The sequence below is a fragment of the Vanessa atalanta genome, chromosome 10, assembly GCF_905147765.1.
Source record: "Vanessa atalanta chromosome 10, ilVanAtal1.2, whole genome shotgun sequence".
Classification (NCBI taxonomy): domain Eukaryota; kingdom Metazoa; phylum Arthropoda; class Insecta; order Lepidoptera; family Nymphalidae; genus Vanessa; species Vanessa atalanta.
In genome coordinates this window covers 3861461-3877786 of record NC_061880.1, presented here as the reverse complement: position 1 = coordinate 3877786, position 16326 = coordinate 3861461, and the positions used below count along the sequence as shown (strand labels likewise).

At 29.6% G+C, this 16326-nt stretch overlaps 1 protein-coding gene across 1 annotated transcript in view; it reads right to left on the bottom strand.

Moving 5' to 3' along the window:
- The window catches only part of LOC125066892 (transcription factor collier), a 53904-nt gene extending 38202 nt beyond the window's left edge, over positions 1–15702 (bottom strand). The window contains exons 1-5 of the mRNA XM_047675205.1: positions 15607–15702; positions 13941–14076; positions 8914–9067; positions 7516–7579; positions 5126–5181 (exon numbers count right to left, since the gene is read on the bottom strand). Coding sequence (XP_047531161.1) covers positions 5126–5181; positions 7516–7579; positions 8914–9067; positions 13941–14068 — 402 coding nt within the window. The 5' untranslated portion in view covers positions 14069–14076; positions 15607–15702. The remainder of the gene's footprint in view (positions 1–5125; positions 5182–7515; positions 7580–8913; positions 9068–13940; positions 14077–15606) is intronic.
- Between the last annotated feature and the right edge of the window lie 624 nt (positions 15703–16326).

The window sequence follows — 16326 nt, the reverse complement described above, 5'->3', positions numbered from 1 at the left end:
AATAAGTCCATAGTATATTTAACGCAAAATGTACGGAAATTTTAAAAATACCCGTGAATATAGGTCGGAGAGATATAAAATGAACAAGAGAACTCTTAGACGAGAGTAATCTTGTAGTAGTGGGCATTTTTTCAGTTCACTCAGAAGTGAGTCCCTCAGGATCGACGCGACCGTTATGCACTATCGTCGCCTGGGATTCAATCTCAAGGGAATTTGTGGAGATTTAAAAAAAAAACCGAAAACCAGAGCTACTCTACCAGGTTCTATAAATGTATATAAAACAGTTAAATATAGTTGCCATTACTTATAAATGTTGTATAGGGATGTTAAGGTAGACTATGCGTCTTTTTCAATGTGTGATCTTTTTTCAAAATAAACGATGACATAGCGAGAAATATTGTTTAATTACGGCAGACGCTAAACCACGTTTTAGAATTAAAGGCGGTTGTGACTAATGGGCAGAAGAAAGGTAAGTTTGAACTTTTTTTTTTAATTAGTTTAATTTTTTATTTTATTGAACGTGAAGTTCAATAAAATAAAACATCACAACAGTTAAAAGTATTAAAATGGTATAAAATTAGTATAGTAATCTGAGGTATTTATTTTTTAAATTTGTTTCAGTACATATGTTTTCGTATTTGTTATTATTTTTGTAAATTAATAGATTAAGGTATACAATTATTCAATTTTATATAATTTATAAGATTTTTTAAATAAATATCTGTTGTATTTTATATTGAAATAGTAATTAACACACACACAAAGAACAGAAAACGAGTAACATCACAGAAAATTTGTTGTCCCGTGATTTACATGAGCGACAACGAATGTTGACTGCGAATTTGTACTGTACACGAAGTTAAAATATTCTAACAAGGCAAGACTACGATAAAAACGTTTATTAAAAAAAGTGGTATATATCTTTAAAAACAATTAAGCATAGTTATATTTAAAACAATATTAATAACATTATAAATTAACCGACGAAAAGTTCAAAATTATTTGGACACACTAAACTGATGATTTTTAGTGTATAAATTTTATCGTTGTATTGTTAATTGAATGTAAATTTAATGGAAATGAATATAAGGAATATATAATAATATTAATTATATTCATTTCCATTAATATAATTTCTAACAAAATTATAATATATACAAATCATAAAACTAAAACTTTAATAATATTTTTATAAACTAATAGTAATACTTGTAATAATATAAATAATAATTTATCTAGTTTATACTATTTAAAATGGATAATTGAACTAAAATTTAATACTACTACATACTAATTTACTCTTATTAAAACGGCAAAATATAACTAAATAATTTTAAATAATTAAAATTTTAACAAAATATTTTTTCATGATATATGCAAAAGTACTAACAAACTCCGTTAAAGTATATTTCTTAAAAACAATAAAGATGTAAGGAATAAAAATAAAACGAAGGACATAAAGAAGGCAGAAGTGCAGTGATTTATACTTTCGCGACAAAGCGGGCAAGGAGCTGTGTAGATATTTTTATTATTATTGTACTTGCTGCTCGCGAGATATATGGGAAGAAATATATTATTTGCATACTAAATAATATGAAATATCATTTTATGAAAATTACTTTAACAAGTGAAATAAAGAACATCGTCTATTACGTTCATCTACAGTAAAAAATATATATTTTTTTTTTCATTGTATAAAGTTGTTCTTGTAATATTATGTCTTATAGATATTTTTATACAAATACATTAAAAAAATTAAACTACTACTAAATGTAATATAATGTGATGCCATATAAATGATACTAATAAATATTAGTTCGTAATCAATTCAATTAAAAACATGTACGACGATACTATTGATAAAAAGATTTGGTTGTAGGATTACATATAACCTGCAATTACATCTAAAATAGCATCCGAAAGTCATTTTCCCAACAAAAAGTACCAAATTAATATGTTGTTTGAACGATGTTAAGTAAACATAATCATTGGGGCACGTGCGCGCGCACGCTCCGCTTTACAAACAGCGCTACTTTCTATAGAAGTTCTATAGGATTTAGCAGAATCTCATTTCGTGTACCATGAATCAGTATCTTAAGACTATACTCAAATAGAGGGTCAGATATTTTAGATATTGATATGATAGTGATTTACTGTGTGAACGGAAATAATCCGCTCTTTAAACAACAAAAGTCGTGATAATAACTCTTTGATATGATATACACATACTTATTTAAAATAATTAAACATATTTGTTTTTGTTTTATTTTGGCATTTTATTTAATACCAAATACGTCCATTCTTTTGCTACGGACACGCAAATTAGCAATATGCGATATTTACATTGACATTTGAATATACACTTTTTTTATAAATATTATGGCGCACGAGTAAACGGACCACATGATAAATTTAGTAATTACCTATATTTATTATTACACTTTCGATAATCGTGCATAGTTTCATAAAATATTAAGACAGGCTAATTTTTTCGGTACAGTTGCGTGTCGTGCTGTGTTCGCATGCAGCATTAGTTGATTGGCGGTGTGCCCTCAGCCTAACGATTTAATACAATTAAATAAGCCGCAACTATCTAGTCGCCATCTTTGCGGACATTTTAGTGAACGACTATTTTGCGTGTCAGACACTGATGTCTTTAATTTGTAATCATATTAATTTAATTGTTAATCAGCTTCATAAAATAATTATATTGTATTAATTGGAAAACGTAAAGTGAAGTTTTGATACGTATATAAATATTTTAGTATTTTTGCTAAGCATTTGCCTACATACCTACTTATATAAAATGAAATAAAAAACCTATGTAATAATTGTGATCACATATTATTTATAAGTTATAAACTGATATCCTATCGCTTAATATTGGTAGCATTTCATATTCGAAATATTTCATTTTTAGTTTTAGTATTTGAGCGAATTCTAAAATACCTCTAATATTTGCCCAATTACCTACGATTTAATTTGAAGATTATATTCAAATTAGAATAAAGTATATTAGTTACTATTATTTTCGTTACTACAATTGAAATTTTAAGTTGTTGTGACTAGAAAGGATAATGATTACATTGTTTTATTACGAACGTAAACTAATAATAAAATCAACTTTTGCACGCCAATATCTTATTCACTTGGTACGTCAGAAATTTTGATCAATGGTTCATACAAAACTTCAATACATATAATATTAGTGTCGAATATATTACATAATATTTTGACAAAACATACATATGTTCATTAGTCGAAAAACGATCTATGCACTATAAATGTACAGACACACACACAATTCCTTTCTTAGTTAACAACGTTCGGCCTAAGTTAATTATGTTCACGGCATAAATCTTTCGTAATTGGCCTCTTGTTACACAACACTAAGAGCTCGGGACGTGTTGAAATTATATATGTGAGGTACACTGAAGTTTCATGATGGCTTTACGGTAAAATTGTTATTTATGTAATAAAGGCGAACGTGATAATTGTGTACCACCGCCATTGTTAAAACGGCTTTGTTTATCACAAGTATATCTATATTAATTTCAGCTTAAAACATTATTATCAAATTTTGCGTTAATATTCACTAGATTTTTTTAATTCTTTACACAAATATATATATTTTTTTATTTAATTAAAATAATCTATGTCCTCGTTGCAGGTAGTAATAACAATAGTAAATAATTTGTGAGTAAATGGATGATAAGTCAGAGTATAAAGTATACACATTGTAAAACTGCACGTGACTATTCAAAAGTCCATAAGAAGATCTTTTAACGATTTTGCTGTAACCCTACATTATTTTATAGGATGAAGTATGAAGTTTATTTAATCTGACACAGCAATAATCAAGAATAGGCAATTTTATTATAAATAGTAATTTGCACTATACATGAAATGGATTAAAGTTTATCATTCCAGATCTCACATTTCATCGAGCATGGTCACCCTTCTAATCCATGTCAATCAAATTTAAAGTTTCCCAACAAAGCTCCATTGAAATCCGAACTTGACACTTATGAAAATTTCACGAATATATAAAGTGTTAACAATAACGCTGTTTAAGCGCTTTATTGCTTTACCTATGAATTCTATGTATAGAATTTCGTATGTAATAAAAATGGAATACAAAAAATTGTCTGTATTTACGCTTAAAATGAATACTTGATAATGTCCAATACCAATAAAATTGATATATTGATTCCAACGCAGAAAGAATTATAAAAATTTGTTTATAAACAAAACATATATTAAAATATATGATACGGCCGAATAAAACACCTACTATTAAATTTTTTTAGTTAGTAGTTTTTTGTTGTTTAGAAATAGCATAGGTATATGTAGATACTTCTTTATAGTACTTGTAATTATAATTAATAAGTAGATATTTCCATAGAGTACGTTTAGTAAGATCTTAGTGTTGTATAAAAATAAAAATCGTTTTATAAGGAAATAACGATAAATAATTCTTACATATTTATAGATGAACGTTTGTTCTAGTTAAAATTCATGAATATTTCTTGCGATTGCGTCTATGAATGCGCTAGTTTATTTTAATCAAAACTCTACGAAAGATGGTAACGGAACTTCGTACAAAGAATCGCATAGAGATATTAATTTTTTTTTAAATTATGACTCTAATAAAACAAAAAAATACACCTGAAAAATTGTTCGCGATATACCTATTATTTTTTAGGATTACTGGTGTACATATTTTTCAAAATATGCAACTAAGTACGAATGCATTGCAGCATCTAATTACCAGCCTCCAGCTACCAGATACATAATTCCGCTGACCGGAGGCGGGTAGGCGTGTGGATGAGGTCTAATCGGGCGCCGGCGATGACAATCAGCCACGTGGCCGCGTGCTCGCCACGTGCGCGACCCTCATTTTGAGGTAACTTCGATTTAAAATAAGTTGCGCTGTGTGAACGCATCCGTAGTTATGTGTGAAAAATAAAAAAGTTTAATATGATTTCAACTCCCTATTCATTGTCCTAATAACTACTATATGTAATCAATTATAAACAAACAACTGTTATATTTCGTATTGAATGGAATATTAACTATTAAAATCTAGATTTCATCACGTTATAGTTTGTTTTTTTTTGCTTACCTGTTTCGTGACAGAGTCTATTAATCGAACGAAGATGTCCTGTTCTTGCCGTATACCTGAAACAAATGAACAGTTCTGTAGTTCTATATTTTAAGGATTAATATATTATCTGCTATCTGAATACGCGTAAAGTTTATGGTCTTACTTAATTCAATGATAAAATATGTTAAAAGAAAGAGACGGAGAACTATTTCATATTTATTCAGTAGTCTATTCAGTTTCAGTGAACCATTAAATACTTAAATTTTTTTAGTAAATTCGTTGGTTTTACCAATATTTAAAAAGGTCTTATTAGCCCTTTTTATATATTCCTTCGCCGGTTCTTCCCAGGTCTGAGATGTTTGTTTCCGAAAAGGTACTGAATGTTATCAATCAATAACAAAGTGTATATAAATAAAAAATATGTGTTGAATAAGGATATTTACTTTTGAATTTGATGGCGGTTGCCAAGTTCAGCTCTTTACATGAAAGCTAAGATATTTTTTTTAAGCCAGTTACAATAATAAACTATGTATTGCTTTATTTGGCGGTAGAATCGTTGAGTGCGGTTATTATTATAATAGATTAATTTAATTAATAATAAATGTACAAATGAAATAATAATTAAGACGACCCCTGGATATCCAGAACAATGAACCCGTCAACTGTCTCGCATCTTCCGTTTTTCTTAGACCGAAATTAAAACGGCAAGAAAATTAAAAAGTAACTGAAATTCATTTCGGATGTAATTTAATCTGTGCCTATATGGGGTGGAAATGCGAAAATGGCGGGAAAATTTTTGGCGAAATTAAAATTACTCTTATGGGGGTTTTTGTGGAAAATTAAAACGAATTTAGGGATTAAAATTGAATAATATTGATAGAAATAAAACGGCTAATGAAATTAAATGAACGAGTTTTAGAAAATTAATTTCGCAATTTAACAACATAACTTAGTTGAAAACGAATTATTTAAACTTAATAATATCTTAAGGTCAATATTAAAATTATTCTATAGATCTTTAACATAAATCTAGGTAGTTATGTTAAATAACAAACGCTATTATATTCAGCTCCATAGTCTAAGAGCTTGAGACAATGATCATTCATAGTCTAAGAGCCTGTCTATTCGGTGCCAATTTTCCATTATCCTGGTAACGGCCAAGACGGCAAATATTTACAATGCGTCCGTCGTATGCATTGTCTCCATACTGAATACAATATTAACTTACATCTATTATCACCTTTATTGCAATTAGATAAGATTGAATTTTGAATGTACAAATGTAACGTAACGTAGTGTCTGTGTAATGCCATTATTTTGAAATGGGTAAATCTTCTCAGCTCCTTCTAAGTTAGGTATAATAACTTATAACGGAAAATAAAGAAGAATTTTGATTTTCCATTACAATTTGACGAATATTTAAAAATTGTCAAGAAAATGCATTTTTTATAATTTGAACATAATATATCTCATAGGTAATGCATAAATACTTGGAACACACCTGCGAGAAGGTTCTCCGATAATTGTACAATATAATTTATACGAACAATAACAAAGTTTTAGTTAAGAACAACAAATATAAATGCCTGTGTACCTACGCTTCAAAAAACAAAATAACTATGTCCAAGACCAATGAAATTACAATAGGAGTGCATTGACCTGAACCTAATGGAAAATGATCAAACTCGTAACTCAACATAGAACATCAGATATCAGACATAAATATGCGACATTGTTTATAATAATAGAAAAATTAAGAACACACGCATCGATTGGAGTCAGTCTCGAGATTTCGCGAGTGAGATGGTAAGTGAGTTCTAACAGCATCATTTTAATCGTATACCATTAATAGTTTAGATATGGTTTCATATTTTATTTATACTTTAGTACAGTTGATTTCATAGATATCTACCAACCCGCAATGGAGTGTGGTTGAATAAGCTCCAAGTCTTCTCCAGGAGACAGAGTTAGCCCAGCAGTGGGACATTTACAGTCTATTACTTTACTTGCATTCAAATCCCGGATAAAAAAAAATAATGGGTATTTCAGGCAAGGAATTCTCCAAAGTGGAACACATCAGAAGCCGACTGTGTATATATATATATATATATAATTATATATCAATTGTCATGGTTATAGGTTGAACGGTGTGGAAATTCTGCTACAGCGCCATCTAGCGGCGACTTATAACAAAGTTTAGTATAAAAACCTTCTCCGTGATAAAATACAACGTGTCCCAACTTTCCTGGTAATCGGTCAAATGGTGTCGAAGTCTATTAATCCTTAACAAGTAATACCTATCAACATCAATCAAAAATTTTTGTATATAATATTATTGTTTAGGTGTAGATGAGTGTATATACTTATATAAATATATGTATGAATAATATGTTTATCCTTATGCTTACCGTTTGCATAAAGCAATTGTAGTCGATATTGAATACCATTGTTTGTTTTTTGACCTTCAGCTTCCTGTAACAATCAAAATAATTTACATAACGATACCAATTAAAAATTGTTTATATATACGTATTCATATTTATCATTTGATATATTGTAAGTTTAATTATAACAACCAACTTAATTTAGTCAGGTTATTATAAATATATGAAAAGTGTTCGCGATTTTAAGACTAGGCGACATAGACTTAAAAATTTCCATCATTCAAAAACTGATACTTTATCTTTACATATAGGTAGGTATATATCTATATTGGTTTCATCCTAAATCATCAAATCAGTCTAGTGTGCGTTAACATATAACATAGGTACATATACCTATTTACTTAGTTAAAAGTTACTCCCGTCCAGTTTTGGTTAAAAGTAGTCTTGACTTGGTAAGATTTCTTTCAAATAATGATAATATCTAAAAAGTTAAAAAATGAGACCACTTTTGTTACAGTTTAATTGTTTATAACAAATCAATAATTAGAATAGAGTGTAAATATATACATATACCGTACCCTATTTTGACCGCCAACGCTAAAAACGGTCGCTTGAATAGTTAAGGAGTAAACACAAGATGTGTAAACGGCACGCGCGCTGTAGCCTACTAACAGGCTTTCATAATTCATACGTATTCGGTGGCATTTAAGGCTATATAAAAAAATCTATAAGCTGGTGACACGCAATCGTAGAACAAAATTTTATCGTGAAACTCGTAATTTTACATAGCTAATTAAAACACGTTAATAAAGTTATAATAACTGTCCATTTTTATTTCCCTTTGTAAGCGTCTATAATTAAACTAAATTAAACCTATTAACGTTATTTAAAAATAAAAAACAATTGCCTAATGTAATAAAGATAAATGGTTAACATTAAATAATAATAATGGTAATTAAAACCTTCTTTCTGTATTTAAAGTCAAGTAAGATAAATATATGAATGTTGCCAGGAATATCGTATCAACATCTGAGACGCAACAATAAAACAACATTAATTTAACACGCCACCAACGCAGCTGAATTATGTAAATGTACATTGTACACAATGAACTGATGTCCGTACGATCCTGATTGATGGAACGACTGATTCTGATTATCAGCCAGGATTTAATGATAAACGCATCATTAAAACGTGACACAAAGAATTTATGTATATTGAAATAATCTCGTCAAAACTCAAATCGAATTTAAATTATTGATTTCTTTATAGACTTTCCTTTTATTTTTATTCATTTATGAGGATCTAATAGCAATTTGAAATTTTCTTTTTTTTAACAATTTGTGATCGTTCGAACAAAATTACACAGTGCTATTATTATTTTTATTTTAAATTATAATATTATTGTTGTATAAAACTTACTTGATCTTTCTCAATGAAGCCTATGAACGCGGTCCTTTCTATTTCTACCGGCTGACCGGCGCGATCGTAGAGCGCTACGACAAAGTGGAAGAAGTTGCTCTTGCGCAGATTGCTGGGCGGCTGCTTCTCGAAGTGGGCGCGCCCTACGCCCACACTGCTATATAACGGACAAAGATAAATAAAATAACTACGACTTCACAAAAAAATTATAGAAAAACAATTAGTATACAATCATTTGATTCGTCTGGGAATATTTAAAACTAAATAAATATAATAAAATATTCAAACAATAGGACTTAATATTGTTGTGTTCCTGTTTGAAGGATGATTGAGCCAGTGTAACTACAGACACAAGGGATATAACATCTTAGTTCCTAGCCTTAGCGATGAAAGGAATGGTTAATATTTCTTACAGCATTGTCTTTGGGCGGTGGTGACTACTTACTACTTACTCAGATGGCACATATACAAGTCTGCCAACCTATACCATAATATATATATATATATAGAGACAGATAACATCGAACAAAATTCCGTATCGAAAATCAGATAACATTTTCTTTAAATTCCGAAACAAAGATTCTAAAAATATTAGATCGTAATTTATAATATTTATTTTTTAAAAATATGATTTAGTCTGTGCTATATTTGGGACGCATCAAAACAAACCGAATGAACTAAAGCTAAAATTATTAATAGCCATTCAATGACATATTTACCATCCTCATAGGAACTACTACCAAATTATTGTACTGCCACTTGAATAAAATGTACTTGGTAATATTCAAATCGACGTGATAATTAAAATCAGGTCAAAATCGACACCATTACAATCCACTTGCTTACTGATTTTTCTTCTAGTTAAGCTAAAATAGAACATAAAAATAACACCACTTATACTAATCCTATAACTAAATTAACAGTAAACCAATGGCAGTTAATTGTTTTTTTTTACATAAACCAGAAACCCGTATTCTATTGAGTGACAACAGATATAAAGACACAGAGACAGTCATAAATCTGAAACCCCTCTGTTGTCTTTATTTATCCCTATTTGTCAATAGACGCAGACGTTTCTCGACGGAATTACTAATAGTTTGCACGGATAGCAGAATGCGGTTACAAAAACAACAATAGAATAGATAATAATCCTTCTATAATTTACGGTCGTGTGATTATTTGCAAATTCTTATGATTTTTACTTCAACTTTGTGTCATTTGGGACGTAGTAAAAAGAACGGTGTATTTGCGGTTTCATCTCAATTGAACGTAAAATCTTCCGTAGTTTATTATGTTCTATCACTCTCTAACAAACATGCTGTCTTACTTAACGAGAAAAGGACAAAGTTATATGACATTAGAGAATTAATCAGTACAAGTAGATATATGTATAAAAAATACAAGTTTATCTATCACTGAATTTATGCCACATAAGTGATATCTAAAAAAAATATTTCAATAAATATATTTTACCTATTTTTTATATCCCGATATTTCAACAAAATTGCATCTCTCACGGCCACGAGCTGACTTCGAACTCAAATGTTTATAGATACAACACAAAAGTACAAAGTCCAAAACTCAGACTATTAAACAAAAGTAAAAAAAAAATGACGTCGAAGATATTAATTTATCAATAATACTTATTAAGTGACGATGGATTAATAATACCACACACATTGAATTCGACATATGGTCGCCTAGTTCTTTTAACGTTTCAAAAATAGTAACATTTCGCCAATAAGAATTATTTCGTAGTGACAAATGGTATATGATCTTTCTTTGGTTAGTTTGACAATTCTTTCACCAAAAACAATAAATATGTCATTGAAATATTCCAGAAATGCATAACTTTAAATCTTTTAGAAATTGATGAGACATACGTTAAATAGTGAGACACATTTGTCTCTCTATACACGACGATCTTTTGCAGTTATTTAAACCTAGCTACAGATAAAAACTGTATTTTTATTAAATGTTAGAAATAGTCATTCTATGAAGTTGAAATTTGTTTCATCGATAATAATCAATAAAACTACACATCACTAGTGTCGCATTACCCGCCTGGTCTGTATTACGCTATGGTCGCCCATTCATCTCTCCCGCTGCAGAATTTGCGTAAACAAATTGGTTTCGCGATTGCCATTTTATACTCTCGCGTCGCTCCATTGTTTTATTTATCGCTACCAGTTTCGGCAGCGCGCCCGCGATTAGGTTGTAGCGCTTTTTTCGCTTACAGATCACTGTAGATTTATCAATCTTTGGAGCTGTACGATTTTTTTTTTCACTATAAAATATATGCTTTCGAATATAGAACGAATTTTCGTGTTAAAATTCATATGGAACTAAAAATGTTCTATTTTTAGTACAATAAATTCTCTATGACATAGAGATTTTAATCAATTAGGGAATTAATTGTTTAATCAATCAAGGGGCTTCTAATTATTAAAAAGTAAGTGTAATTTAGGGCACGTTAATGATTTACAATCGACTATACGAATGAGGTTGTCATCGTGGTGTCGGTTGGCTATCTGTCTACATTTGTCAAACCCATTCCTGATGACTGCGCAATTAACTTAATTATTTAAAATACTTTACTTGATAACTTCTAAAATATCTTCATTAATTTTTCAACTCATAATAAAATTGAAGTTATTATTTTATACGAAAATTTAAAAATAGATTTTTTAAATATAAGCATATTTTTATGCAAATAATATTATGAATTAATAATTTAATAATTGTATTGATATAATGATTATAATCTTTTTCTTTAGAAGTTTAAAAGTCTAGCCTTTAAATAGGCATAGAGCTGATTACCCTTTTTTCTTCTTATCAATCTATATTATTATTTCTGTTTGATTTTACAGATAATCTACATACATTTTAGTGCTATCAATAAAAACATAGAATATAAATTTAGAATAAATTAATGTTTAAAACATGCAGATTCCTATAGGCAAGTAAATACAATCCTCAAATTTCAATAATAATAATTACAATGGAATTTCGAACATTGATGGAACACCAGTTATAATAAAAGTATAATTTTAAAACATCAAACAGACTGTACATAAATGTTTATTAAGCCATATTTTCTTTCCATATTTGTTTAGCTATACCCAATATACCACAAAGAGTGTTTAAATAAAACACGACAGATGTAGAAGCTCTCCGCAAACAATGCTCACTAATTCGAGTATCAATACGTCATATTATACGGAACCAAATGCCGGCTTGCACAACTTCATTACTGGTATGGTAAACAATTTTACTAAGGGTTCGTCGAGTGTCTGCATAATTGTATAAAATAAATAAATAATAGGTATGTCAATATATTTTCGATTGTATTTTATATATTTTTTTTATAATTAAAAATTATTAAAAGAACTCCGAAACGTTTTATCAAAACGTTGAAATCAAATTTGACTTTAAGGTTTTAGTATTTCCAATCAAACCTAAAAGTTTTACATAAATAAAGTATTCGAACGTATGGAATTTGTTTGATTCAACATTCGTATTTATTGTTTGGTAAATTTACTAAAAATATATATATTTTAATATAAATATAAATTAATGTATATCGTATTAAACGAAAACTTCAATCTTCGTACCGCCACGTTACATGGTCACCGCAACTATTTTCGTATCATTCGCTATAATGATATATCGCTATTGAAATTTTAATTTATAGACCGTTCATTATCTACAGTCGCATGCGAAACTGTAAAACGCCCCGCGTTCGCCCGCGCTCGCCCGTCATGATTTATAACGCCCTTTGCGTTTATGAACACACTTGCTATTGCTACGCGTTTCATTATCGCCCGTGCGAAATTTGCTCGCCCCTGATTGGACCCCATATGCGGTAATAACGTTATTGTGTATCGGCAGGTTGTATTATGATGTGTTGTTTCAATACATTAATGATTCTTCTGTTCGTATAAAGACTGCTTAATTTAAAAAAAAAAACCTAAATAAATAAAATCAATGATTCTTTTATATGTTCATGTTTATGTTTGTCCTCAGATTAAAACACTTTATATAGACAATTATTCTACATATAGGATAGCTAGTATATTTATGACGCGACGAAGAATTTACTATATACTTATTATTAGTTTTATAATAAAATTAACTTCTTTTAAGTTCTACTTAAGTCATAACGTCAATTAGTCATATTACCTCAATGTATACAGTCTATTCAATTTCATAATTTTAAAGTGTAAAATAAATATATACTACAACGAACACTGTACGTGTATATAGGTAATATTCAAACAAATATATTTACACTCCAATTTAATACTAAACAGACCGCGAGTCCCAACAAATCCACTCTTAATCCTATTCAGTTAACGCTGAACATTTGTGCCCGTTTGTGGATTCTAATACAATTTGCTATAACATATTTAGCTCGCTGCTCTTTTCACTAACAGGCTTATCAAAACCGTTAATAAAAGCTCAGAGTTGCCCTTTAATGATTCAATCAAATGTATTGCAATAACTAAAAACTCTACGACTATTATTTTTACCGAATTAATTATATTTATACTTTAATTTTGGAATGATTTGAAAAGTCAAGTAAAAAAAGTATTTATTATTATTATATCATTTATATTCTTATTTTAAATTTTTTCTCTCAGAATCTTTTTTTTTTTAATTGGTTCTGTTATTTAATACGTAACATATTAGCGAAAGAAGCTTCGTTACAGCCGGGTCTTGTGATATTGTTGTTGACGGAGTCCTTTTCTAAGAATTTCTCACTTTTATCACATTTCGATTAAAATATAAAATATGTTATATAAAAATTAATTCCATCTTTTAGTTATATTTACCGGGTTATATAGGTAATAAAAATAATTCAGTAAATACATTTACATGTGTAAATTCGTGAATTTATATTCAACAGCACGTACTTAGGTACTGATTAAGAATTTTGATATCATATATTTGTCTCGATTTTCTACATTTATGTATTATTTATATAAATCAATTTATTTTCTACATAACTGTTTTTATCGACTCACTTGGTATTGTCAACTAAAGAAGTGGGAGTCATCCAAGCTCGTGTGAGTGGCTCTTCTTTCAGAGAAGTGACGGGTCCTCGCGGCTGAGCGTGAACCCCCGCCGCCTCTTGGTGGTGAAGGCCAAACATCAGACCACCTGAAAAATACATCCTTCAATAATCTTATAACGAAATAAATTTCTATCGATCTTGCTATTATTTTCACGGACTAATACCTATAACATGATTAAAAGAAACTGACTGACTGAAAGAAAAGAAATCGTTGATATAGTGGTAAGTTTGTAAGACAGCAAATTCTTAGGTCCTATATTCAAAATTCAGGTCGGGCAGATAAAAAAAAATTAGGTTTTTATGTAAATATTTTTTACAGGACAAAGAGTAACTCATGTTACTGTTAGAATAAACAAACTGAGAACAAACTTACTTTTATAATATTTTTAGCAAACTAGAAAATTATTTATACAGTAATAAGTGCACAGAGTATAAATTAAAGTATATTTTATTCGAATAGTATATTCTCTTATAATCAATATTGAATCGTTATTTTACTGATTTAAATATAAAGCATAGAATATTTCAAGCATGGAACGTGTTCCATTTGTTTTAAAAACTAATTATGAATAAAAAATATAAGTTTGTAATTCTTTCTTGTTGTATTATTCGTCTCTGGTAATATTAAGAAATAATTAGTAGCTGCCTATCTACGAATTTTGGCTATATTTTTTTAAAGACTTTCATCCTATTATTTTCATTAGTTATATCTACAGTTGTAGGATTAAGTACCTATATCAATAAGTTAATTTAGAAATAGTCATACTAACTTGTAAAATCAATAGATACTTATTTTTACTTATTTTAATTTTTTATCTACAATGTCAAATAGAAAAAAAAATGTAGTCTACATATAATATTTTTATTTGTCTGAATAGCATTTTTGAAGTTATTCATTTTGGACTCTTAAAGCTTTAATGGAAAGTATATAACATCCTAAAATTAAATGTCCGACAACCTGAGAGTGGTGGATTAAGCTCCAAATTCCTGGCCTTAACGGGCGAAATGCATTTCGCAACCAGTGGGACTTTAACGCGATCTTACTTTATAAAATATTAAGTTACATTGTCTGCCATCCAGGTTTATTCAAAATTAACAACAATAAAAAAAAACAATACCAATAGGTATTGTTTTTTTAATTATATAAAAATTATATAAAAAAACTTTGAACACATTTTGCTTTAAATTTAAAAATTCTATTTTCGAATTTGAAAATAATTATTATGTGATAGAAATATTTAGGTATAATAAGGATCTGAATATTTAATTTTTTTTCGTGAAGTTATTTTTATGTCAATAAAGTAAATACCTACCCACCTACCTAACACTAACATACTTTTTTGAATTCAAGTAAAATATTTTTAAATAATTTTGTGCAAATAAATTTTTTTTATTTTCGATTTCTATTTCTCAACTTGAGATGGTATACAGAACTATGCAGAACTTTTTATATTTTCTGACAAAGTGTTATTGGTGAATATATAAACCAAATAATATAGGAACTTAACTACTTAATAGTTAGCTTTAATTTGAATATTTTACAGTGCCTATGAAATACTGACAAAAAATACAAGAAATATCTTAATAATTTTGTACAAAGTTTTTCATCACTTTACCTGATGATCTCGGCGCTCCAGACGGGTACAGCTTGCGGCCCCATCCCACGGGGTCGAGCTCGAGCGGCGGCCACGGCGAGCCGGTGTACCCGCCCGCCGCCGCGTTCAACTCGTCCGACCGAATCTCGACGAGCGGACGCCTGAAGGCGCCCGAGAGCGCACGAACACTCGCGGAAAATAACGAACGTTCGAACTAAAGTTTTGATTCGATTTTCAAAAATTTAAGCGCGCACTGTTTTTGTATATTTCATAAATTAACGGATATTTGTTTTATACAAATGTCCGATGCATAATCAATTACAACCAAAAAAATAAAAAAAAACACTATTTATTATGAAAATATTATTTATAAAGAAATAACACTATATAAAATACGAAAATTGTATCTAACTTATAAAAGTGACGGAATATTTAATGTAACAGAGTAATTTTTAAATTCGTCCTGAAAAATTATTTGTATAACTATCCGATAGGCGGCTCTGTGTTATCGTATGAGCGTTCTGGGATAGAGTCCCGGTTGTACGGGCGATCCCGCTGTGGATTTGCGGAACACTAACAAGCGTCGCGGGAGCGCGCCGCCGAGTGCTCGGGCATCGCGGTGCCCCCGTCCGTCCCCGCGGACTGTGGGAGGTGCCCTAGGGACACGCCCTCGCCTCAAGAGCGGGACGACGCGACTGATGCAGGTGGCGCCACTTACGTTCTTCAGCATTACTATTCGAA